Here is a 27,335-nt window from a genome sequence, read left to right as displayed (position 1 = left end):
CAATCCTGGGTCTCCAGGATCAGGCCCCGGGCTGAAGGCAGCACTAAACCACTGAGACACCCGGGCTGCCCTACATGGTGCATTTCATTAAAAGATTCTAAGTAATCTACCAAAAAAATCCTAAAAGCCAGCACAAAAGGAATATTTTGGACCAAAGATGGGCAATGATGTTTTACCCTTGACAATAACTGGTAGACAGACTTTTTTATCATACACAGAAAATACAACATATGTTCAATGGAAACATTCCTATTTGGAAAAGTTTTGTTTATTAAAAGCATGTTCCTATACTTTGGACACTTCAGAAATCAAAGCTAAATAATTTTTTAAAATAATTGCTTCTGGGGGATCCCTGGGTGGCTCAGCAGTTTAGTGCCTGCCTTCAGTCCGGGATGTTATCCTGGAGACCCGGGATCGAGTCCCACATCAGGTTCCTGTGTGGAGCCTGCCTCTCCCTCTGACTGTGTCTCTGCCTCTCTCTCTCTGTCTCTCTTATGAATAAATAAAATTTTTAAAAAAAAATTGCTTCTTAGTTTATATACACAATTGTCTACATCTTGAATTTAAGGTTGATGTCAGAATCCAAAATTATATGGTAGTGAAATGGTCTCAGAAGTAGCAACTTATACAGTGCTAAATAAGTCAGCTAGAATTTTTTTAAGTAGGCTCCACACCTTGCATAGAGCCCAATGTGGGGCTGAATTTAGGACCCTGATATCAATACCTGAGCTGAGATCAAGAGTCGCACACTTAACTGACTGAGCTGCTCATGTGCCCCAAAAGTCAGAGTTTAAATGTAACAAGCCTCACCTTGAGATGCTGGGAAATTTCCTTTAGGTTTCTTAATAAAACTATACAAAAATGGGGGATGGGTGGGTGGGGAGTAAGCTATAGAGAGATTCAGAGAGTGAAGACTTGTTCTTAGGATGAGGAAAGCCTGTTATCAAATTTTCAATCAAATGATTCTGGTTAAGTAACAGTTCACAAATTCATTTTTTTAATTATTAAATACTTCAAGCATGGAAAACGCATTTTAAAATTAAAAACCTGGGCAGCCTGGGTGGCTCAGCGGTTTAGTGCCGCCTTCAGCCCAGGGCGTGATCCTGGAGACCTGGGATTGAGTCCCAGGTCAGGCTCCCTGCATGGAACCTGCCTGTGTCTCTGCCTCTTTCTCTCTCTGTGTGTCTCTCATGAATAATAAATAAACAAAATCTTTTAAAAAAAATTAAAAAATAAAATTAAAAACCACCTAGATTTAATAGATGTGAACACTGTGCTGTATTTGTATCAAACTTCTGTCACTTGTTTTTAAGAAATAAATGGTTCTGGGTACAACTATATGGATTCTGGATGCCTTTGCCCTTCCTACTTCCTCAAAGGTCACCATAACCTGAAGCTGCTGTGTTTTCTTCCTTTTTGTGTTTTCCTATATTTGATGCACCCATTAATATATAGTATTAAACTTTTACATAAACGTTACCTCTTATTTATTCTTTTATAACTTACTAATTTTTTCCAATATGGGGTTTTAAAAAGTTTAATAACTTTTCTATATATGTAACAGATTTGTTATGAAGCACAGTGAGGCTAGCTTCTATCTGTCTGATTACCCACCATGACTGGGGACTTTCTTTCTATTATAGGGGCATTTTCCAAACAATACAGTATCAGCTCTCCCTAGGGAACTCACTCAAACTGAACAGCGGATGACAGGCAGATTACTGTCAAGTGCCCTGTGACTTCTCTTGATTATTCAGTTTCATTCCCTGTAACAATGACTTCATATTTCAAATTAAACATGTAACAGATGCACAGCCACCAATAACTGAAACAATCATTTCCCTAAAAAAGCTGTACCTAAGGCTCCACTAGAGGCCTCATATACTCAGATTTCAGTGTTTACATCAATCCATGAGATGGGGCATCGAGATGGCTGTGAGGAAATGAAGCTTTGTGTGATGAAGGACCACACAGCTACTGCAATGCTAAAACATAGGACAGGAGAGGACATTAATGACAAAAAACCTGCTAGTTTACTTTCACTGTACTCAGCTTAAGCTTTAAGTCTAACTCAGGTGAGAGAAACACTACAGAGAAAAAGCAAACAATTTTCTCAAAGAGGAATTGAGATGACTGGACAAGATTTTTGACCTGCCCATGATATGGCATGAAGAAATTGGTTATTGTACATTTTTAGTGAATTCCAACTGGTCTCTTTAGGTTTTGAAAGACATACCTCCTTCTTCATGGTCTGTGTCCTCACCACCGTTCTTGTCTTCACTGTCTAGGTTCAAGTCATCTGGAAGGTCCAAGGCCTCAGGTTCTGGCAGCTTCTCCTGATTGCCATGGTAAGGATCCACCTCATTTTCATCATATTCCCTCTTTGGACAATGGAGAGAACAGGAAAAAATAAATTACAAACTTTTTAAAAAGTAGTATTTGCATATAATTATCTTTAAGCAGCTATGCTAACAGAATACAAAGTCTCTTCTCTAAAATTTCCCCCATACTTCAGAATTTTACAAATGCTTCTAGAAATTTCAAATTTCAAACTTCACTTTCTATGCACGTTCTCCACTGATAAGAGGTACTGTGTTGCTTAATTTCAAGAAAGAAACTAAGGTTTACGAGGAGATATATAGAAAAGAATCACAGAATTTAGCTTTCAAACTCCAGCATGAGCCCAAACAGCATGAAGACTACCTCATTAGTAACCAATAGATATTTTATGAGGTGTTGAGAGACTTTGTTACACGTTTTATGAGGCAATGGGAAAACAACTGATGAACAGGATGAAAATATCTTAAGACTTCCCCAGGAGCTCTGCAGTACAACAGCCCTGGCCTTGAATCAGGGGTAGATCCATTTCATAACCTCATCACCTCATCTATTTGTTCATTAATTTTGTCCTGGCCTTGTCCATCATCAGCAACTTCTTCTTCCTTTTCCTCCTTATCTTGGTTTTTATCTTTGTTTGATTTCCCAGCATCTAAGTTGTCATCTTTGGCAACAAGTCCACAATCTTCCTAAATGTCAGAGGAAGAAAAGGCACAAAATCACAAAATCATTACTCTCAATCTAAGAAACTGCTTTCATGTAGGTTGATTCTATCTAAATTAGTTCTTAGGCATGTACAATTTCTGCCTGTTGGGCCAATCCCATGGAAATATCCAGATGACAGGGTGTCATTTACAACCTAGAAAGAATAGTCTGGCTTTAGCCCAGATGGCAGCAGTAATAGCAGAGGTGTGAACAGTGGGATGGGCCACACTGTGCTGCTGCAGAGTCCCATCCAGCCTGACTTTTCCCAAGCAGGGAGGTGGAGAAGTTCAGTGGCCAACAGCCGAATCAGAACACTTGCATTGAGTCTTAACTTGGCTCTTCCATAATACATGGCCCAGGTTAGGCCATTCTTCTGGCTTGGAATACAATCAAGAAGAGGCAAAAAAGAAGAAGAACAAGAGGGATGAAAGAAAGAAGAAAAACAATGACAGAGAAGAGCAGTAAATAACAGAAAATGGTAACGGGTGGGAACAATGTCTCCTCTCAACCTGGGGACTATAGGATAGGGGGAATCTTTTAATTACCTCATCCATTCCTGGCCCTGTTTCTTCAGTTTTACTGTCTTCTTCCTCCTCCTCTTCTTCCTCATCATCATCACCCCAAAGCCGCTCATCTAGTTTATCAGCTTCCTCACCATTCAGATCGCCCATCTGTTTATCTAGGTCTCCACCATCACTATCTGATTTCCCATCATCCTCTTCTGAAAGGGAAGACACTGAGCTAAGGTAAATCCCCAAACTGGTCCATGTGTGCAGAACAGGGATGGATACACTACCTGGCAAGTGCCCCATCTGAGATTTATTGCTTGCATTTACAGGACTTTGTACAGGCAGATGCCTACTGAAGTAGTCCTACTGTGTTTTGCAAACTATTTGAAGGAAAAAAGAAGTCCATAATATGTGATATTAACAAACAGAAGGTGGTAGAATAGCTGTCAGTGTGTCTACTTCTGGTGCTAGGGGGAATATTCATTATGAGACTCAGCAACTTCACTGGGTTGTGGTTTCTTGTCTGTGAAATGAAAGATTTAAACTATATGACTTCCAAGGTTCCTCCCCATTTCTAACACATTATATATACACTTCTATTTTATCCAACATCTAAAATCGTGTGTCTAATTCAATAGAATTTTCTTACCATTGTTTTTGCTCAAGGTCCACTGTGATAAAGGTTATATTCTTTAAAAAAAAAATTTTTTTTTAAATGTATTTATTCACAAGAGACACAGAGAGAGGCAGCGACAAAGGTAGAGGGAGAAGCTCCCTATTGGGAGCCTGATGCAGGACTCGATCCCAGGATCCCTGGATCACGACAGAGCCAAAGGCAGATGCTCAACCACTGAGCCACCTGGGTGCCCCTAAAGGTTATATTCTTATGTTTCTTAGGCAAGTGTATACTTTTCTACTTTAAGGTCAACTCTCATTTCTGCAATACCTTCACTTACAATAAGACATGATATCTCAAATTACGCTATGGTCAGAAATTTAGGGCAATTGCTGAATTATGGTACAAACCTGTGACAAGTGATAATGTGCTATTAAGAAATCACATTCTCAAATAATTTATAATGATAGGGGAATGCTCATATGTTAAATGAAAAAAGCAAACTGACTATAAAGGACCCTGGGTGGCTCATACGGTTAAACATCTAACTCCTGGTTTCTGGCTCAGGTCATGATCTCAGGGTTGTGGGATCAAGGCTCACATCAGGCTCCACGCTGGACATGGAGCCTGCTTAAGATTCTCTCTCCCTCTCTCTTTGCCCATTCCCCCAGCTCTCTCCCTATAAAAGGAAAAAAAAAAAAAGCCATCTACAGAACTATTTATGGTCTCTGTGTGTATACATATACACACACAATAAATGGAAAGGAATAAAAATTTATTAAGTGGTTTGAGTGGTAAGTCTAAGGGCTACCTATTCACTCCTGCACTCTCGTTCCAAATCATCTATAACAAATGCCTACTACTTTTTTTTTTTTTTTTAAGTTGTTTAAAGAAACTACCCTGACCAATTTACTTTTGAGCTGAGAGTCAAGCTCTGTTAGGGGTATCTCTTCTTGTTCTTTCAGGCTTCCCTGAAGGGGAAGTCACTATGTCTAGCACAGGAGGCAGCCAAAATACCAATGTCTTGAGTTTACAGAGATGAATCTCCAAAACTGACTATAGACTTCTGCCTCAGTCAAGACAGTGAAGAAATATACATATGCTAATGTTTTCATTTTCAGTTATGCAGAGTAATAAACTTGTTCCAAAAAATTATAATAGGCTCCTTATTGAGAACATGTAATTTCCTAGATAAACTATTTTTTAAAAACAAGAATGAAGTAACAACCACAAACCTTGTTCTTCAAGTTCCCCACCATGCATTTTCCCATCAAAGTCTTCTGACATCTCAATGGCATTATCCTCGCCCTTAATGTCTGATTTTGAGTTAGGATCCTCTTTATCCTTTTCTTGACCTTTCTGAAATGTATCTTCTGCCTATATAAAAAAAAGCATTATAGAAAGCATAAATGCCGTCACTTTGCTGTTGTTTATTCAGCTCTAAATAGAACATAAATATATAAGCCACCATTAATGATATTAAGTTATCTCTAGGGAGAGGAAAAATAAGAGAACCAACGGGGATATAACCACACACAATAATTTCTGGTTTGCTTTAGTAGGTCTGTAATTTCTAGTTTTATTGCATTGGGATTAGAGAATATAGAATTTTGTTGAAGTTTTCTTCTTGTGAATTGTTAAAAAAAAAAAAAAAGGCAATTCCAGACATATGCATTCTTAAAGAACGCAAAGAATACGCATTCTTAAAAAAAATAATAACTTCTTAAGAATAAGAAGGATAAAAAATTCAATCCTATTATAATGTCCACATCTTTAATATTTTTATCACTTTGGTCTCAGATAGTAACTGAATATAATTTTTGTTCACTTTTCCTTAAACTATATGTATTCCTGTATACTCTAGGTGTTATTTGTGGCAGAAGATTCATGATTGTTCTCTTATTATGGTTGAATTTTATTTTTTTCAAACTATGGTTGGATTTTAAAATGCTTTTTAAAAATACAAACACGGGATCCCTGGGTGGCGCAGCGGTTTGGCGCCTGCCTTTGGCCCAGGGCGCGATCCTGGAGACCCGGGATCGAATCCCACGTCGGGCTCCCGGTGCATGGAGCCTGCTTCTCCCTCCGCCTGTGTCTCTGCCTCTCTCTCTCTCTCTCTCTCTCTCTCTCTCTCTCTCTGTGACTATCATAAATAAATAAAAAATTAAAAAAAAAATTTTTAAAAAACAAACACAATAAAATCCCATTAAAAGAACTGTAAGCAAAACAGAAAGAGTAAGTTTCCCATGGAACCACCATCCTGCAAAAATCTCAAAGAAATCAGTATCACTGACATTCTGGTACATCTTTTTATCCAAGAATACACCTAGGTGATCTGTATCAGTACACACCCCCCACATCTTTATAAACAAAAAGGGATCACTGCTTTACTAACTGCTTTGCAATCTGTTTTTCATTTCTTTTTTAAAAAATTTTTTATTTTTAAGTAATCTCTATATTCAACATGAGTCTCAAGCTCATGACCCCGAGATCAAGCGTTGCATGCTCTATTGACTGAGCCAGCCAGGAACCCGGTTTTTCTAATTTAAAAAATATCTTGTAGATAGATTTATATGTATCAAGATGGAAATCTATCTCATTCTGTCTAATTAGCTTAAAGCACTGTTCTGCATGGATGGTGTCATAATTTTTTTTTGATGGTGTATAATTTAAACAATTCCCTCCTGGTAAGTATTTGGAATTTTTTTCACAATCTTCACCATTATAATGTTATAGGGAACATCCTTGTACAAAAAAACCTCCTTCATATACCTATTTATCTTTAATATTAACATTTCTCTCAGAAAACACGGAATTCCTAGGTCAAAGAATACATACAATTAAAATTTATGAAATATTGCCAAATTGTTTTGATAGCTTTTATCCCACTTCATGTTTTTTTGCACAGGATTGCACTTTTCTATTAAGTTTGTGATTTTTTTTTTTTGCTTTAATTTTTTTTCCATGAAAAAAGTAACGTTGGCAAAGAAGTTAAATTTGAGAAATACAGAAAAGCCAAATAAAAAAACGTATGTGTATTAAACAGAGCTCTACCATCAACACTAGCTTAACTCTTTTTGTTTTTCTTTCCAGTTTTCAAAGGATAAGTTTGAATTGATTTGCTTCTTTAAGCTATGGTTGTAGCTATTAAAAATAAATAAAAATGTGTGGTCTGCTTTAGATTTAGAATATAGGAGCTTAAAAAAAATTCCATTATTTCTTCAAGTCACAGTTGGTAAATCTGTATGACTAATAATAGTATGCTTTAAAAAAAAAAAAAAAAAAATCACTCCCAAATAAGACAGGCATTTAAAAAAAGCAACACAGGAATCTTAGCCCAAAACACCTATTTCAAAAACATTCTTGATTCCAACTAAAACAGTATATAAATTAAGATTTTTCAACAGGTCTTAAAGATATACAATAGAATCTGTTAATAATAAACACTGGTATTATTATTTAATGCACCTTACTTAAAATAGCCAAGTTTTTTTATCCTTAAATGAGTCACTACCAAAAATACTCTAGAATATCAAGATCTCTCCATTTAAAATAAAAAATTTTAGATTACTTCCTTGTCAAATTATAGCTATAACTAATGACTGAGCTACAAAGATCCCTTCTGTAGTTTTTTGGCTTTTTATTTATCTCCACTCTCTAAAACTTTAGTATTCTTAGGGCTCCACAAACCAGAGTTTGAAAATCATTAACCTAGTAAAAAACATTCATGTATAAAACTTAATATTGAGAAGAAAATAAAAAGGGAGTGAGTTTCTGAAAACTGTATGTATATTTCGGGCATGCGATAACATACCTGTTCTTCATTTTCTATCTGGTCACTCACATCTTTCATGCCCTCGCCTTCCCCAATTCCACCTCCCTCATAGTCATGGAATTCAGTTGCTCCTTCTCCTGCTGAATCTTCCATGAATTCTTTAGGCAGGCAAAATCCCTTAAAAACAAGAGTGAATAATTAGGTACAAAAGCAATAAAAGAAAAATAATTTTTGACCTTTTCTCTCAGGATTTTCAATCTGATGGAAATTCATACAGTAGACATGGCATTTCCTTCTTCCTTGGTGATAACAGTTATTATGCTGTTCAAAGCTGGACATTAGATTTAACATATAAGCTTTTGACTTTGTAGAGGTCTTTCTGATATGTAGTAATCTTAACTGGCAAGACAAAAATCTGAATCAATTATACTAGGACAACATTTTAGGACCAAGTCACTCAGCAAGAGTAGAACCTCTCAAGTGTCTAAATCCCAAAGGGATAATTCATTCTTCTTTATTTACTTCTCAAATTAGTAAAGCCAGAGAGCAGCCTGGGTGGCTCAGCAGTTTAGCACCACCTTCAGCTCAGGGCGTGATCCTGGATAACTGGGATCGAGTCTCATGTCAGGCTCACTGCATGGAGCCTGCTTCTCCCTCTGCCTGTGTCTCTGCCTCTCTCTCTCTCTCATGAATAAATAAATAAAATCTTAAAAAAAAAAAAAAAAAAAAAGAAAAGAAAAAAAAAAAAAGAAAAGAAAAGAAAAAAAAAAAAGAAAGAAAAGAAAAAGAAAAAGAAAAAGAAAAAAGAGAAATTAGTAAGTCAGAGAAGAGAGGAGGGCAAGAAGACCTATAACCCTGGAGGTACAGCAACTTGAAGCAGATGACACAGTGGGAAATTTCATTTTTACTTCAAAAATTGAAGAAAATTTGGTGTGATGCTCAAGTAAAATGTTAATTTTAATATAAAAGAAACATGCCTCCCCCTCAACTCTTGAGGTAGAACTGTCACTCTTAATGTATGTGCCACGTTTTCTACCAAGGCATCTGGCATGCCATGGGTTCTAGAGTCAAGAACAAGGTCAGACAAAGAAAAGACTCATGAAGTGTTAACAAAACAGTGTTTAGTGTTGGAAAATAATCTTGGAAAGGAAAATCAACTACTAGCATATGGGACAAAAATGAACAGAAAAACAAGTATAAGAAAAGAGTAGTTCTCAATCACAAATTTTATCAGACAAGCTATCAAGTTATTTGTCAATCTTAGGATGGAAAAGTACTAAGAAATCAGCTGCCAACTAACACAGAATCAAGAGCCCCAAACCAGTTGCCAATTGTGTCACCAAAAGCTTTCCATGGATTGTTAGAATTATGACCTAGATCTTAGCACTGAGTCTAACCTACTTTGTTTCCCTCAGGACTATTCAGAAAGGATATGAATACAATGTGGATACATAAAAACTTAAAGGAAAGGCAAAATCACTTTTAGGACATGTATTCCTGGAATATTGATTGAAAAATATGTTTTGGTTAACTTAACTAATTTTCCCATTGCGCTACATTATTTTAAAATAGGTTTAGATATAGACAGAATACAACCATACAGGAGAAGACTCAGATGTCCTTCTGCAGGAGCATCACTACAGTAGCTACCTCTAGAACAGCCAAAGGACTCCCAACACTTTTGCTTATATCAGACCCCCAAACCCCACCCGAAGCACAGGCCAAATTCACTCTAGAACCTGTCAGATCAGAGCAACAGCACAAGTGGACTAACACAGCTAACTCAAATCTCAGGGCACCCTCACTATACACTGTCCTGCTACTGTCTTTTGCATGTAGTCTATCTTCCAAAGAGTGATGGGGAAAAAAACAAAAACAAACAAACAAACAAAAAAAAGTGATGGGATGTGAGATTGGCTCAGTGCCCATTGAAGAGAGGGAGCAAATCGGACTAACTCATTTATTATTAAACAAATACAAATATCTATCCTCTAGATATGCTTGCTGCATGGGCTTGCCTCCCATTTTTAAACCCTTTCTAGTATTCCAGATACTCAGAACTAAGAACTCTTGACTATTTATAAGAAGGCTAGACCCAATCTTCAGTCTGTAAATTCCTATCTTTCTCAAGTGATTCTCACCTGTATTGTACCTGGATTTGGAGAAAATCTTAGAATACTAAAGAAATAAAAACAAAACAAAGTATATATTCAATTAAATGTAGTTCTCACAAAAATGGTAAGGAATGTAGGCAGATCTCACTTTACAAATGAGGAGACTGAGGCTCACGACAGCCCCTGGAGTCTAGGGAATTCATCAGAGGGGGACCTGCAGGTTCCAAGACCTTAATGGAAACAGGCTTAGCAAAAGGGTGCTGGATAAAGCCCTGAGAAATCCACAGGGAGAGCAAATCACCTATTTGTGAAGGTTCAAAAAAACCAGCTTGGGAACCCAAGCACTAATGGGTATGGAGGATCATGGACAGTCCTTACCTCCTGGGCCAACTCTGTAAAGACCTGGGCAAGCACAGAGAGCAGCTTTGCAGTGCTACGGTGAGTTGCCAGAGACACAGTCAAGAAGAAGAGGACGAGGTCTGAGTATCTGGAGAGCATGGGCACCAGACGCACCAACACGCAGCAGGACTGGCTGAAGAACTGTGGGCAAAAGACCACAAGGCCTGTTCACACTAGTAACCAGTACCAGGTTTTCTCTGGGGTAATAATAATGTTCTATAACTAGACAGCAACAATAATTGCACAACACTGAACCTACTAAATGCCACTAATAGTAAGTTTTATGTATATTTTCTCTTATACACACACACCCTTATGCTCACTGATATTTCCTCCTTGTTGACACAAACCCTCACGAAAGTACATTTTAAATTCTGTCACTTAGTTTCACTTAGTTAACAAGGTTTTTCGTTTTTGCTTTTAAATAAGACGTTTACATACAAATTCTATTTGGAATCAAAGTTAGCACTGGAAGCAATACTAGAGACTTATGATATCCTACAAAATAAATTGCTTCTCTGGGATCCCTGGGTGGCGCAGCGGGTTGGCGCCTGCCTTGGGCCCAGGGCGCGATCCTGGAGACCCGGGATCGAATCCCACATCAGGCTTCCGGTGCATGGCGCCTGCTTCTCCCTCCGCCTGTGTCTCTGCTTCTCTCTCTCTCTCTGTGACTATCATAAATAAGTAAAAATTAAAAAAAAAAAGTTGCTTCTCTGGACTTTTATGGACACAGCAACTTCCCCCTCTGCTGGTTTGTTGTGAAGGGAAAGGTATTTGCAGAGTGTGGCCATTCAGCCTTAGACGACAGCAGCAGCATCCACATTAAGATCAAATACCCAGGAGTATGTGGTGGAGTATGAAAGAATCCCAAGAAAATAGAGAACTCTGGATTGCTGGCATTTTTTGCGTCTGTGCATCTTACAACTATAACCCTTAGCTAGCAAGCCCTAAGAATTACAAAGTTTGTCAGTGATGTTTACATGCATAAAGAAATCAAACTTAGTGATTTTTTTTTTTTTTTTTGCCACAAAGGCCTGCTTTGGGACCAACCACATGGAGCAAAGTGAGACCCACTCTGCCTTTGCTCAGCCCACTCTAGATAGCAAGAAGTCTATATTACCGTGTGCTTTGATGCTATGCCATCCTCGCCATATGATTTCAGCCTCTCCAACAGCTCAGAGACAGCGGAAATTATTTTCTGAACATGCAGAGCGCTCACATCAGCCCGTAAGTCATCCTCTAAGAGTTTTGTTAGATGTCCTGATTGCAATCTTTCAAAGCCTGCTGCCTCTTTCATTCACAGAAAAGGAAGACATGATGAATAATACAAAATACTCTTTTCATCTCCATTCATCCAGTCATCATTCCTAACATCTGTCCTTAAATATTTAGCCACAAAAATATATTTAAAAATTAAATAAAATATAAAAATCGTTTTTGCCTGATTTCAGACATACCATCCTCTTCTTGTGGTCTTGTTTGGTCAGCGTTCTCCTCTGTCTTTTTACTGTTTCTTTCTGCTAAATTCTGGATGGCACAAAGGATGGCCCTGATGGCAGTTTCCACTTGCTCTGAAAAATCTTCCACAAACCCTTCCTCCAACATTTGGTTTCCTAGTAAGTAACATGGTGCAAAACAAAAAAACCCCAATCATTTGCTTCAATGTCTCTGGAAATAATTAACAATTCTCACTTGTTACTTTTTACAAACAGCTACCTATCAAGTACCTACTATGGGTGAGCCACCGTGTCAAATTGCTGAAACAAAGGTGAATGAGACTTATTCCTTATCTAGATAAAACCTACAAGAGTTTACCATCTTTTATTGAACGCTTTCCTGGAAGAATGCCAAAAATATGAAGATAGTTGTGATGGTGCATATAAACACCAACTTAGTTATCAGCCCTCAACTTTCCAGTGTAAGAGAGAATGGTTTGTAACAGCGAGTGAGCCTGTGCCACCTCCCTACATATGTGCTACAAAGTGATATCATCAATTCAGAGGCAAGGTACTCAAAGAAAAGAGGCAGCAATAGTTAAAAGCTGTGAGTTCCAACCATACCTGTCTGTCTTAGAAACCTGGATAGATATGTCCGGAACAAAACATAATGTGTTTTTAGGACAGGCTGGACTTAAATCTGTAAGACATCACTCCTACCCTGGGCTCTGACTCCCTTGTTGAAGGACAGTCCTTACCGCCTTGGCTGCCTAAAGCAAGTAGATGTGTCTTCCAGGTAGTAAAGTCATCTGTGGCTTTATTGATTTCTCCTCTTAAATATTCCAGGCTCTCAACTAATGCCATTTGTTGATCTGTTTGCTCAACCTCCATCCCTGGAATAATGAACAAGGACTCTAGGCCTTGCAAATGAACTGACATCTGGGATAGGCAACTCAGCCCAGAAGAGCAAACTTCAAAATCTTTCCTGCAACAAGAGAAATGCCACAACGTTGAGAGGAAGGGGCTACCGTACACACACACACATACACACACACACACACACACACACACACACACACCTCCCTCCAACCACTAAAATTTAAGCAGGGGAAAATTCACTCCATTTCAAGATTAATAGTGAAATATATGCCACAAAGCACCATGAAAGTCCACAGAAAAACAGAATTAAAGCAAAATCCCTTTCATCACTTGCTCTCATTACTAAACCTTGATCAAGTACCCGGGCATAGAGAGAGACAGTAAAGACATAGGCACACTCACCAAGAATGAAAGAGAGTCTCACAGGACAGCTGCCTGATTTTGTCCACATCAGCTTTTACTGTTTTAATAGTTTTCAGCATCTCTGTTAATCTTGCAGTTGACTGTTGCCAAACTTGGTCCTGTTTACGCATCAAGCAACCAGAGGGCAGCTGATTTCGAGGTACTGGGGATGGATAACTCAGTTCTGATGGGACGAGGTCCTGTACTGCTCTGGAAAACCGTCCCTCACTGAGGTCTGGTCCTTCTGGGTAGGCAGCAGAAGGCTGACCCTGTGCTTGGGCATCACCTCGGCCTGGAGTTGGCCCTGCACTGGGGCAGCACTGGAGGAGCCAGGAGAGCTGCTCCAGCAGGATCTGGCTCTGCATGGCTAGGTGCTGCAGCCTTTCTGTCCACTGCTGCACACCATCCTGAGGAGGGAAGGCCACTGGGTACACCAATGGGCCAGTCAGCCTGCTATGAATCTCCTGCACACAGCCAAGGAGGTTCCTGTGCCGAGAAACCAACAGGGAAAACACATGGCACCTTAAACTGTGTCACCATGTTGTTTTAAACAGGAAATTCATTTATTTCTAAACAAAGTATGGGCTTTTTCACATAATCAAGAAGACAGGATCCCCCACAGATAAGAAGTCTGTTAAATGCCTTTTAATACACTTAATTAAACACATCCTTCTGAAGACTGAAAGGAGGCTCTTCAGTCTTTCACAAGTATCAAAACTCACTGCTTATCTATTCCCTTACAGCTTATCACACCCAACATAGTCACACCACTGCAGTGATCTCAACCATTATTTAAAAAAAAGAAAATCCAAGTAATTGTAGTATACTTTGTTAGATAAACCCTTATGAGTAAAGAAGAAAACAGCTGTAGCCAAAGTGTGTATATAGTCTGGAAATACTACCTTTCAGCCAACAATCCACTCAACAAATGGATGACAGCCTTCCTAACTGTCCTCATCTTTTAAATATCTATTTCCAATGAGAAGCATCTGTGTATGGCTCAGTAAATTGCAACTCTGTGATCCAAAAAGCCTAATGAATGGAAACAATCACAAATCTGATCTGTGTTCAGAGACAGATACTCCAATACCATAAACACAATCCTGTCACACAGCCAGATAGACTGTCAACCACAAACCCCCTCAATCCAGACCTGGGTGTACTTTAGCCCGGAGCTCCTCCTCCAGGGCCCATTCTCCCAAGAGGTGGTACCAGAACCACAGAGCAGAAGCAGATCACCAAGAGCAAGGGACAGAGCCAAGAGAACCGCCACCTACATCTCTGAGCCTCAAATTTCATTTCACATGAGAGCGGACTCGAACAATTCTTCCTAATTCATGCCACAAATCCTACTAACTAGTTAGCAAATACCTGAGGAGGATCCACTGCTCAGTCAGCGTGGTCAGGGAGCGCCGCTGTCGAATAAGCATCTTCATCAAATGTGCCGAGAACCCTTTGCACCGCTCAACGTTGCTCATGCCCAACTCCTGACAGGGGGAGAAGGAAGCATGCCAAGGTTGCCGCTGGCAAACACCACCACCTATGCAGGTGTCATCAGAGAGCCGGTTCATCTAATCCTCTCTGGGGAAAGTGCCCCTTGCGTAGATAAGCTTTGGATATAGACTGCAGTCTAGAAGCAACGCATTCATCTTTTTGAGCAGTGCTTTTCAAATTATGCGTCCAGATGTTCCATGAATAGGAACTAGACTTAACATCAAAATTAGTAGTCTTTTCTCAATTCACAAAGAGAAAAAAATACCTGAAGATGGCATTCTCACTTGAAGCTTTTTTGACTTAACTTTTCTTATGCATTGGGTCTTGCTGGCAAATGTAAGTAACAGAATTTATGATAAAATGCTCCATGATTAAACACAAAATTGGCCAAATCTGATTTATATTAAGTTTAATGATGTTCTACAAAAAACTCAGTCAGTTTCGGTAATGTACTCTGATCACTTAACAAGACTTGAGAATGCTACCCTAGGGGAACAACAGGAGCTTTTTTTGGGTTTCTGCAAAATCTCTGGGGTTCTGTCACCTACCTTGACAGGAGCTGCTAAGGCTGCACTAAGTCTGGCGTGTCGTGCAAGAGAGCGAAAGAAGTATTTCTGGCATCCATCCCATGAAGATGAGATTTCTGTAAGCAGTCTAGAAAAGAAATCAACATGATTTACTTAAATAAAACCACTATTTCCCAGCGCAGATCCTGAAGACTCAGAGATTGAGACTGTTTAATCACAACTCAAAGTCAAGTGTGTGAATAAATTTATTTCTGTGCGGTCTCATTCAGTCAGGTACTTGTCAGCCCTTTATGTGAAAAATGTGTTATATATTCAGCACTGGAAGGATAGTAGGGAAATAAATTATGATGACAATATAGTTTCCTTAATGAAAACTTTGTAACTATCTTAGGAGTGGAAGCTAAGGGTCATAAATTCTGATGCTATAGGGGCCAAGCAGATAATATAAATGATTAAGGACAGCCAAGCACAAAATGATACATGTCAATGACAACTGACTTCAATGTGGAATACGCAAAAGGTATTGTTGAAGACCACAATGATCTGAAGAGCATATGTGCTGTCAAAAGGAGGGAGCTACAGTTTTAACTTTTGAGTACATGGGAAAGTGAACCCACTTGGCCAAATCTTCCTGAAAAACTGAAATCCAGAATATTTATGTAAAATTTCTACTTTTGGGGTGACTGCCTGGCTCAAGTAGAAGAACATGTAACTCTTGATCTCAAGGTTATGAGTTTGAGCCCCTCGTTGGGTGTAGAGATTGCTTAAAAAGACTTAAAAAATAATTTCTATTTTTTACAATGTTGTGTTGAATTAAAATTTAAAGCATTGAGAGGACCATTGGCAAACAAAATACAAATGTATGCATACCGAGGTGAGCAAATCATCATTTACAACCATCTCTGCCATAGTTATGAACACAGTTCTGTCTCAAAAGGTTCTCAAATTCAAGAATATATTAGAAATTATAAAGAACCTATGTACAGGGAACAGCTACAAATGTGGCCATTCTCTCATGGATTTTCACCTGTGAATTGAAATCAAGTGAAGAGACCTTAGGAAAATCAAAGGACCAAAAATATAATGGGAGAGGTGAATACAAGGAGGAAAGGAAAAGATACTTTTAAAAAAGTGTGTGTGTGTGTGGGGGGGTACTAGCTGGCTCCATCAATAGAGCATACAACTCTTGATCTCAGGATCAAGAGTTCAAACCCCATGTTGGGTGTTAGATGGAGGCAGGGAGGGAAGGAGGGAGAAAGGAAGAAAAGGAAAAGAAAGAAGAAAAGGAAAAGGAAAAGGAAAAGGAAAAGGAAAAGGAAAAAGAATGAACTCTTATTGAACGAATGCTTACCACAAGCCAGATCCTAAGCCAGGGACTTTTCTAAATGTTATCTGTACACCAACACTAGGAGAGAGATATTCTGTACCCATTTTGGCAAATAAGGACATGGAGGCTTAAATAACTTGCTCCGTTTATAATTTAAAAAACAAACCTAGAATCAGCTTCCTGAGTGCTGACTATAGACAACGCGCTCCGGACATCTAATGGGTGAAGATAAAGCATCTCTTGAGGGTTTTTTGAACGGGCCCAGGCAAGACCTTTGCGATATGACAAACCTGGGAAATAAATATCATGTGTTTAAGAAACTCAGAAGAGAATGAATGTGCCATGCCTCATCCCATCCCACCATCATTGCTACTCAAAATAAAGTCCTTGGAACAGCACAACCCAGTAGCTTCTTAAAAAAAACAGGCTCTCAGGCCCTGCCCTGCACCTGAAACAGAACTACTACACTTAACGAGATTCCTCAAGTCATTTGTACATGCACTAAAGTTTGAGAAATGTTGCTTTCTAAGTTATGTTGAAAGGGTGGGTGCCATACAACATATGGTGATGAAAATAAAGCATGGTTTTTGAGAAACTTCATTACAAAACTGTGAAAATATTTGGAAATCACAAATGGTTCATCAGAGGAATTTCATATGTATGACTGTACTCTCAGAATGGCATTTCAAAATCTTGCCTACATACCTTCTGTTTCCCACCATCAACCGTCTCTAGAAATTTCCCCTAAATCACTCACGTTGTTTCCCCTGCTAATAGCTGACCATCATTCTCCATCAGGTTTCAAGCAATAATCTTACCAGTTTTTGCAAGGTGTTGAAAGAGGTCTGCTAAAGCTCGCTGCTTCCGCAGAAGAATGTGCTTGGCTTCTGATCGTTGCTTCTCCTTCTCTGCAGAGGGCTCCACCTTTAAGCTCTGCAGTTCACCTACAGAGGAAATCACTTCACCTGAGGAGATAATGAGGCAATACTGAAATCACAAGGGCTTAGTCATGTGTTAAAACCAATACTCAAGATTCAGTACGTTATGGAAAATAAGAACCAGATGACGTTCATATTTAAGGCTCTGACAACTAGCATAGTCCCTAGCACTTTGTAAATTCTAAACTAAAGGAATCAAGATGCATGGAAATAGAAAATAAAAAATCATGGATTTTATCTCAACAAACAACCCAAATAAAAGTAGTTGTTTTTTTTTTTTTTTTTAATCTAGGGATTTATATTCGATCGGGCAGAAAGCACTTGTTTAGCACTATGCGCAGCAATTTATAAGAATTTAAGTCATCTGAGATAAATTTCCCATAAATATGATACATACTGAGCTCCTATCCTATACCTAGTTCCTGGTAGATGTTCCTTTATACCGTACAACTCCAGAAGCATTGATTTCTAGCTGCTTGGAGAGGCTCAGAGAGGTCTCATCACTTTCTAAAGTCCATTTACTTAAAGAATGGACTAGGAGGGGTCAGCCTGGGTGGGTCAGAAGAGAGGCCTCAGAAGAAACCAAACCTGCTAGTACTTTGTTTTTGTATGTTTAACCTCAAAACTGAGTGAAAATTAATTTCTCTTAAATCACCTTTGTTAAGGTAGCCCTAACAAACTTAACACGGGCCATCTAGCCTTCCAGTAGTCAGCAAATGTACTGCATACAGACACTGCAGGAGTGTTAGAGAATTATGTCACAGAGTGGGGGCCCTTTCCAGAGGATCCACATGGAACCTTCTGTTGATCCTGGTCATCAGGCTTAGGGTAGGGAAGGTTATCTTGAGAATGGAGATTATTAGGCTATTCTTCTAACAAGTTTTAAAGATAAAGAGCTCCCTGAGATCAGACTGTAGCCTCACTAAAGGACCTGACACTACTGACACTACACTCACTAGGGATGAAAGGGGAGAAGGATAATGGTGAAAGGTAGCCAAGACCTCAATCTATTAAGTTCTAAAATCTGTTCCTCAGTCATTGCTGTTATACTACAAAGCAAATCTTGACTCTCAACTTCCCTATGTGAGGACAACCAGGGAGATGAAATTGCTCCATTTCTCCACAGTGGAGAAAACAAGAAAACTTAAAGGAAAGAAGATTCATCCACAGAGAGACAACAGTTTAAGAGGTAGGGATAGCTTACAGACTCTGGGAAATCCATCTCTCCAACCAAAGAGAGCTGATATAGACAAGGCTATTGTAGAAAATGGCATAACATAGCATTAGTTTACATTAAAGGAAGACAAGATGAAAATTATGGCTCCTGCATCTGGGGTCTGTTAGTTTTTAGCCCACTTGTTTAATTCAATGAACTACTCAACACTATTCAAGAGATCAAAAAAGGGCATACATAACAAATTTCCACCCTCTTTGGGGACTGGGGAAAACAGAGAGCAAACCCCACCCTCTGCCCTGGCTGCTGGTACCCACCAGTGAAGTGATCGAGGCTCTCCACTAGGTGAGGCAGACGGCTTTCCTTCAGGAATGTCAGGCACATCTTCCTCATTCGTTTCACGAGCTTTGGCAGGCGACGCAGCAGCTCTCCCTCTGAAGGAAAAGGAGCACCCTGACACTGTTCTGGAATCACAGCCTGTGAGACAAAGCACAAGTTAGTCTCACTGCCAAGAACAACAGTAATAGCACTAACTTGCACATGTGCTAAATTTAAATGCTACACCCCTCCAAACATACCTGGCTCAGCAAATATTAAACTCTCTCCTCCCCATCTCTGAAGTCTCACAAAAAGCATCATCAAAATGAAAAAGGCATGTGTCCTGGATATTCAGAAACCCCTCCTGCTGCTCTACATGAGATCACTGTAGAAGGAGCTCTTGTACCCCAAGCCAATGCTACCTGTGCTAACCATAAGAAGGCTCCAGTCCTCATCTCTGAATGTAGTAACACTGCTATCTTTATGGTACTGTGCTGCAGTGCATTTCTCAGCCACACAAATCCTACTTCTAACCATCTCTCCCCACCCTCCACTTCCTGACAGTTCAATTATCAGGAACCCAGACATCCAATAAAGGGGAAAGCTTTCACCCACAAGGGTCTATTTTCTTTTTTTGTTTTTGTTTTTTGTTTTTGTTTTTCCTTTAGAATCCCTGAAACTCCTATGTTGTCATCAAGAGCAAATAAAAATTTTTGGTCATCAGGACAGAAATCAGTGAGTTGATGAATATAATCAAAAGAAAGTAAACTTGGCACCCATATCATTTGTAGAGCCATATCATGGCTATATGCTCAATTTCTATTATGCTTTCTGTACTGCGAAAATACCAAAAATAGCTTGAGGACCTTCACTGCTTACTCTATGGACCCAAGATGGGAAATATAGTAAGAAAGCAAAAGCTATTACTCTCTTGAGGTGTGCTCCTTGATCCCAGAGCTCTTTACATCTAAGGATATGATGTGAGAACATACATCCTATAACAGATCTGCTCACCCAAGCTCTCCAGGACTATTATATTTTCTGGAATTTTACAAGCCAACTCTTAACTGCTGGTGCTTGAAACTGGCCACAATAAGAGAATTTATATCATGGTCATCAGCAACCACTAAAATCAACAGAGTACACTGCATACAGTCACTCCCTGTGCGGCAGCTTCAGTGGCGTACTCCTCAACTGATGCTTCGAGTCTTCTGTCACAGGTAGATGAAATCTTCACAGGTGAGCACAATACTTACTTCTCATAGGTGACCATTAAACTTTCAGTACCAGGATCAATGCTTTCTGCATTACCATGCAGCAGTGTCAGGCAGACATACAAATGCTGTACTTGTCCAAAGAGCAATATTTCAAAGGCATTCCCTTGCCTAGTTCTAGGAACACCCCCTACAGAGAAAGCACACATCTCCCCTGACTAGGCAGGAATAAGCAAACACTGTCTTAGAGATATACCTGTGCAGCTGCCGGCCGGGCCAACAGGGTCTCCCTCAGTGCCTTGTTCAGACTCTGAATGGAGGATGCCTCACTAGTGGCTGCTGGCTGTGACAAAAAGTCAGGCTGCTCCTCCTTGTGACTCTCCACCAACGATGACCGGCAGGGTTCACTCAGGACAGCTTCAAATTTCTTCATGAACTTAAAGAGGGTCCTGGCCCCAGGTAATGACAGATGAGGAGGGAAAAATGGGTGGAAAGTGAGGAAATGTAAAAGTGGCAAAACGCATACATACATAACTTAATAACCTATACGTACTGTATACATGAACTCCTTAGATATTCATAATCATCCTGTTTGTTTTTAAGGAAAAGTAAGGCAGGTATTGTCATCTCCCTTTTCTAGAAGAAAAACCTAAAGTCAGGAATGGTGGGATCACTTCACTCAAGCTAAAACAGCTAGTAGGTGACAAAAGACTCAACCCTTCTACAGTGCTTAACCTGCTTTGTCTCAAGGCACACCAATTCCTTTTGCACACAGATTTTGCTTTGGGTGTTACGGTGCTGTTGAAAAGCCACACCAAAACAATCTAGTGCTTCATAATAAGTTCAAGGCAACACTACGTCAGGCCACATTAACAATGTAGTCTTGCTATCTAGCATACAAAAGTTCTGAGCTTTGGTTCCCCCCATTTTTTTTTAATAGGCTCCACACCCAGCATGGAGCCCAACGCAGGGCTTGAGCTCATGACCCTGAAATCAAGACCTGAGCTGAGATCAGGAGTTGGACATTTAACCAACTGGGCCACCAAAGCACCCCGTCACCCTCCAATTTTTAAAAAATGAATTACCTGTGTGTCTTTTCCACAGACTGTTTAATGGACCAGAAGCTGACATCATTCCACTTGGATATTTTAACAAATTCCTGAAAGATAAATGAAGATCAAGGAATGGGTTATCAAGCTGGTGTTATTCTGTTCCTTTCTAAATCATCTGTTTGCCAAAGACCAGAGCCCACTCCATCCCAAATACCAGACTATGTACCAGTAAACAAGTCCAAAAAAGGAACCACCTATTTGTCACAAAGCAATGAAAAGAGTGCTGCCACAATCAACAGGTCACCTGATATGTGCTGTTTGTGCCACGGTTGGTTCCATAACCACAGAGTTCTCAAAAGACAGGGCCCTCCTTTCCCCAAGGCATCCTGATAGCACTCAACACTAAATAACACTCCTCTGAGGTGGATAATCAGCCTGGGCAAGAGCAGGTGAGGGAGCACTAAAAGAAGTATGTGGCAATCCTCTTGAGGAGCCTTTGACTCCACTAACCTCTCAAACCCCTGGACAGGTCAGTAATGGAGCCAACGCCACAAAATGTAAACCTTGCCATCCTACTTGGCAGTTGCAATGCTCTCTTCCACTCCCGAGAGCCCCCCGGCCTCACAGTTAAATAGATAAAAGAACAGAACCAAAAAGAATTTACTGATTTTATTCTCCCAAGAATGATCATGACAATTGCTAATCTTACTTTAAGTTCTTTCTCAAGGGGAGAACGAAGTTCCATAATTTTGGCTTGGACCCGGTCAAAGAATTGCTTGTAATAATGGTACAGATTCCACAGAACACTGCAAAGTGAATCTGGAAGAAATGAAAAGGAAACAAAAACACCACACACTTGCTGCATATGCTACTTGCCACACCTATGGGCTCCAACTTTCAGTGATGCTCCTTCCTCATTACTTTTAAGACCATGAGATTATAGCACAACATTCCACAGGTAGATTATTTAATAGCTCATTGGGGAGCCTGAGTCTAGCTGTTCTCAGAGAAGCAGGCACACTGTCAACACCAGCCCATTTTTAAATTTCAGCTTGTACTGAATTTTTTGCACTTTTGTTCTTAAAGATGGTGAATCAGATGTTCCACTGAACACAATTTCAAACCCTTTCTTGGAATCTCAACATAAAGTAAGCAGAAACTGAGCCCATCTTAAAAGATGGTGAATTAAAAGGTTCACCCTGGCTGCTCATTCACATACAACCTATAGTCGTGGTTTTGTTTCATCCAAATAGGTGTGGTCAGGGACAGTAATTAACAGTGTTTTATGTGCAGTTACTTGACATGTAGCAGAGCTCTCACTAGATCAAAGAATCTAATTATGCCCTCGATCAAGCAAAAGCTTAGCAGGACATCTACACTGTCTAGACAGAAAGATCTGTAGCCTCAAAAAAAAAAAAAAAAAAAAAAGATCTGTAGCCTCAACACACTGGTTCCCAAGATCTGAATTTGGCAATTAATCTCTGGCAGAGTCCACTAGTCAGGGCTTCATCTATAACCAGTTTGTACTTTAATGTTATTCTCTGTATCTAATGTGAATCACTTCAAAGTAAAAGATGACTAAAAGTATCTTATTTATCTTTAAAGATTTTATTTATTTATTCATGAGAGAGACAGAGAGATAGAGAGGCAAAGACACAGGCAAAGGGAGAAGCAGGCTCCATGCAGGGAGCTCGATGCAGAACTTGATCCTGGGTGTCCAGGATCAGGCCCTGGGCTGAAGGTGGCGCTAAACTGCTGAGCCACCCAGGCTTCCCCAAAAGGATCTTATTTAAAACCTGGTATGCAGAGATGCCATACCGTGGCTGGTATGCAGAGATGCCATACAGGTGGCTCAGTTAAGCATCTGACTCTTGGTTTCCGTCAGGTCATGATTTCATGGGTTGTGGGATAGAGCCACACATGAGGCCCCACACTCAGTGTGGAGTCTGCTTGAGATTCTCTCTCTGCCCCTCTTCCACTCATGCATGCTCTCACTCTCTCAAATAAATAAATAAAATCTTTGTAAATAAATAAATAAAACTTGGTATGCAACAAGATACCTATCTCATGGAGAATTCAAAGCCTAACCATGTAAATAGCGTAGTGTAAAAGAAACACACACACACACACACACCCTCCTTACCCTTTCCTTCAACTTGAGGCATCAACAAGACATGACAATGGAAAACCAGTAACATCTGAAGTCGTACGTGGAATTCTCCCAGTGAGGATCCTTCAATAAATGCTTGTAATGTGCTGACCAGCAACATCAGGGTCATCTGTTTGTCATCTTTAGAGATTCAAAGTGGAAAACATATGTACTTGCAACTATCATTCTGGATTTATAACATGCATCTAATCTACTATGGGACACACTGAAGGATGGCAGGCAAGTACAGACCACTTAATGTTTCAAAGCAAAACTTTGAAGCAAAGGACTAGAGATAAATTCTAAGCTGATATAAAAACAGCTGCAGGCAGGATATGTGATAAATGCAGTCACAGCAAATTATGAAACTGAATATAAGATGTTTTTTTAAGCATGAAATGAAATACTTTTAACTAAAGGACATCAACTAGTACCTAAGGAGAGAAATCTTCATTGTGACTTGTCTCTTGGATACAGAGAATAAGGAAACCTTATCTAACAACCAGCTCTCTACAATTTGAACAAAGTCACTTAAAACTCTCAGGAATACTATCAAGTCAAATGATGAATTCCATGTAAAAGCAGTGGTGCCAGGAAACAAGGCAAACAAGCAAATCCTACACTTTGCAGCACTCTCCAATTAGCCTGAAACTTTTAAATATGCAGGGAATTTATGGACAGGTGTTACCTTCCTGTTCCTCTGTTTGTTCCTGCATGTGCTTCTCAAGCATCTGATAGATAGAGAACCAGTGTTTAGTGGATTTCTCAGTATGGCGCTTCATAGTATTATCCAAACTCATAGACCAGCAGCTGAAATGTGAGAGAAGAGGTCAAAGAGACGTTTAAGGAAACCCATTTGAAAGATCTGAAACCACTGAAGCAGAAGCTAAACGTTCCCTAGTCTCTCCTCCTAAGGTGGAGGTGGAGAAGCCACCTAGTTTGCTGCCTTGGAAATGTATGCTGCTGTCTGGTCTCTACTGAGACCATTTTAATGCCCTGCATTTAATTCTGTGATTAATAACCGAAAAGTACATTCTCAGTCTTACTACATCAACAAATTATCAAAAGACAAGTGTCTCTACAGCATTAGTTTGGGAGGGGAAGGGAAGTGACAGATTATCACTTACTTCAGTTCCAGTTTACGCCAACGAATGATCATCTGACTGACTAAATCGAGATGCTTCCTCAGAGAGACAGCTCGACTTGCATTCTCCTCCCAATCCTAATAAAAGCAAAGATAAAATTTACTATGGCCATTATTCAATTTCTTAATCATCTCCCACCCTCTGGAATATCTTAGACTTTTTTTGTCTTTGAGTAAAGACCACCAGACCCCTAAATAACTTTTATGGCAATTTACCAATAGCAATGAGTTTACATCTAGTGTATCAAGCTTCAAGTTGTTTCTGGTTACCTGACAGAACTCCAGAAGAGCCAAGTATAGGCAAACAGCAAAGGATTTGGGGAGCTGAGTCTGAATTCCTATTGTCAGACATGTGACTGCTCCAAAGTGCAGAGCCCTAGTTTGATAATCAGGGAAGCACCAGATACTTCAAGAGCTGTGAGAGGATGGAGGGGGACATGTCCAGGCACTCAGCTAGTTTGGAAGCCTACCTGGAAGCCCTGGCAGAGGGAGGTCCCGGTACCAATGGATATGGCATCCTATCCTTGAGAATAGGGGAGGCAAGTCCCTCACGTGCCCCACAAGGCAACTGTTTTACTTGTAATAATCTGACCCCATGCCAGAAAAACCAGGGAAGCTTATCCCTCTCTCCAAGCCAAAAATATAACTTCTGTCCTCTAACAATAACTTTACTACAAGATAATCTTTTTTCAATTGACTACTAACTAAAATGAGAGAGGGAAAGAGAATTATCTTACCTGTGCCTTTGCGAGAAGGATCTCTAAGCCATTCAGGAACTTTGAGATGGGACTGGAAAGTGGGAAACTACGAATCCTATCCATTACAACCAGCAGCTGCATTAAAAGAAGAAAAAAGATCTAGGCATCTCTGTGGGTATATCAATCACCCAAAGTACTGAAGAGAGGCCTAATGAAATTTTTATGCAAGGTCCCTGCTTTGCACCTGCTACAGCCATGGAGGAAACTTCTAGAATTGTGGATCTAAGAGAAACACTTTATCTGTTGTATTACTCTAGAAAAAACATGGAGTTTGAGAAGATCATTACTTTTTAGATTTGTTTTTTTAGTAATCCCTACAGCCAACATGGGGCTTGAACTCACGACCTAGAGATCAAGAGTCACAAGCTCTTCTGACTGACCAGCAGGTGCCCCCAGATAATCTCTCTTAACCACTCTCTGTTGTAAGAGTTATTAAAAAAATTGGCTGAAGACTACAGAGTAAAGTCTCTGTTAAAACTGCTGATAGTGAAAAAGCCAGGCCTTTGCTAATATACATAGGTATCTGAATAAACAGAGCAATATAGCAGTATTTTAACATGTGGACAGCAAACCTGATCAACAAATAAAATTAGTGGAATTTGAAACATCATTTATACAATAGCTATACAAACTGGTATGTCCATCCTGCAGTGAGTAGTGTCCCACTGAAGTGGGGTTCTGTGAATCTTTGTTTATACACTGAAATGTATACATGAATGCCCTTAGAGACGGCAGAGATCATATCCTCAGTGTTCCCTTCCCACCAGCTGCCCTACCTGTTCGAGAGCTGGGTGTTCTGGCCAATCCTGCAGTAGCTGACTAACAGCCTCTGAGAAACACTGAAGCACAGGTTGACAATGCCTTGCTTCTGGGACATTGGGGTGCTGGTAGAAGTCATAGGGCCCATCAGGCTTCACTATTAGATCCGAGGTTGCCTCACCAAACAGAGTGTTATAGGAGAGGCTGCAAGCCAAAAGTTGGCTGCCCAAGAGTTGGTCATTCAGCTCAGCTCCTATGAAGTTAACATCATAGTAAAGTCAGCGAACTCAGTAGACTCAGTAGGTTGAGATACCAAGGTACAAAGATGACAAAAACGTGTTCAGAAATAATGAAGATATTTTAAAGCCATTCATGCCCGGAGCAACATAGGCCTAAAGGACTAGGAGGACCCTAGTATCACAGGAATGTCACCAAAATCTGCCAAGTGTTTGGGATACATAGAGGAACTCAGATATTGCCTACTGTTATCAAGAGATACAGAGTTTGGTTTGATGGATTCTATTTCCTGGTTTTTGTAGCTATCTTGGTAGGCAGAAATGAAATCTAAAGCCTCCTTTCTAATAGCCAAGGAATAACTCACAAGGTCATACAGGGAACTGAATCAAACAATATTCTGTAAGATTAATTTCTGAGTCCCCAGGATGCTCCCAGGAACACATGTTTTGAAAACCACTGAAGCTATTAGAAGCAAATTAGAATATTGAGGAACAAAACCACTCAAACTAAGTCTATATCCTTATTTTTTAAATCCCTTCACTCCAAAGTATTCAGAGGAGAAAAATCCACTATTGCAGAATTTTAAATCAAGTTTTTTGAAGTAGCCTGAGTCTCTTAAGCTAAGGAAACGACCTCAACAAGGAATTCAGTAAAAAACAAGAAGGTAATGACTAACTGCTCCAGAAGTAGTAATCCTATTTATTCATTTGCATTCCCCAAAAGTTTAACACAAAAACAAACTGTCATACCCATCAGAGAGTAGAAGTGTGTCACAAGAGATGCCCCAGTTTGATAGCAGGACAGAAACAGGCCAAGGTAATGCTTTGTCTCATGTGGCGGTAGAGGCTGTTGGTACCAGAGGGACCGAGCGAAGTTGAGGCAAAGCTGCTGGTGAATCAACATCACAGCCTGCATTGAGCTCTGGGAGAAGAGGGCAGGGTCTGTGGCTGCTCCCTCTTCTTGCACATCTGAAGTTCCCTTCTTCTCGTCCAGTGTTGGTTCTACTAGAATATCTGCAAAATCCTGTCAATAACATTAGAGCAAATGAACTTCTAAAAATTAAATCGTTTTA

At 39.8% G+C, this 27,335-nt stretch overlaps 1 protein-coding gene across 3 annotated transcripts in view; it reads right to left on the bottom strand.

The window, feature by feature from the left end:
• LOC112923152 (midasin-like) overlaps window positions 1–27,335 on the bottom strand; it is a 167,671-nt gene that overhangs the window by 16,545 nt on the left and 123,791 nt on the right. For 2 of the 3 annotated variants that reach the window (XM_072745083.1, XM_072745084.1), the window contains exons 65-88: window positions 27,013–27,286; window positions 26,044–26,279; window positions 25,247–25,342; window positions 24,493–24,587; window positions 24,054–24,175; window positions 23,360–23,506; window positions 21,926–22,035; window positions 21,250–21,323; window positions 20,421–20,613; window positions 18,950–19,109; window positions 17,339–17,485; window positions 16,687–16,810; window positions 15,215–15,320; window positions 14,544–14,659; window positions 13,173–13,658; window positions 12,650–12,876; window positions 11,913–12,068; window positions 11,576–11,745; window positions 10,435–10,596; window positions 7,982–8,119; window positions 5,403–5,544; window positions 3,588–3,763; window positions 2,883–3,026; window positions 2,237–2,381 (exon numbers count right to left, since the gene is read on the bottom strand). In XM_072745083.1, the coding sequence (XP_072601184.1) occupies window positions 2,237–2,381; window positions 2,883–3,026; window positions 3,588–3,763; window positions 5,403–5,544; window positions 7,982–8,119; window positions 10,435–10,596; window positions 11,576–11,745; window positions 11,913–12,068; window positions 12,650–12,876; window positions 13,173–13,658; window positions 14,544–14,659; window positions 15,215–15,320; window positions 16,687–16,810; window positions 17,339–17,485; window positions 18,950–19,109; window positions 20,421–20,613; window positions 21,250–21,323; window positions 21,926–22,035; window positions 23,360–23,506; window positions 24,054–24,175; window positions 24,493–24,587; window positions 25,247–25,342; window positions 26,044–26,279; window positions 27,013–27,286 (3,946 nt within the window). The remainder of the gene's footprint in view (window positions 1–2,236; window positions 2,382–2,882; window positions 3,027–3,587; window positions 3,764–5,402; window positions 5,545–7,981; window positions 8,120–10,434; window positions 10,597–11,575; window positions 11,746–11,912; window positions 12,069–12,649; window positions 12,877–13,172; window positions 13,659–14,543; window positions 14,660–15,214; window positions 15,321–16,686; window positions 16,811–17,338; window positions 17,486–18,949; window positions 19,110–20,420; window positions 20,614–21,249; window positions 21,324–21,925; window positions 22,036–23,359; window positions 23,507–24,053; window positions 24,176–24,492; window positions 24,588–25,246; window positions 25,343–26,043; window positions 26,280–27,012; window positions 27,287–27,335) is intronic. The other variant, XR_011998423.1, reaches the window with a different exon arrangement.

The sequence above is a fragment of the Vulpes vulpes genome, unplaced genomic scaffold (assembly GCF_048418805.1).
Source record: "Vulpes vulpes isolate BD-2025 unplaced genomic scaffold, VulVul3 Bu000000635, whole genome shotgun sequence".
Lineage (NCBI taxonomy): Eukaryota > Metazoa > Chordata > Mammalia > Carnivora > Canidae > Vulpes > Vulpes vulpes.
Note: the sequence above shows the minus strand (reverse complement) of the source record. Positions and strands in the feature narration are given on the sequence as shown.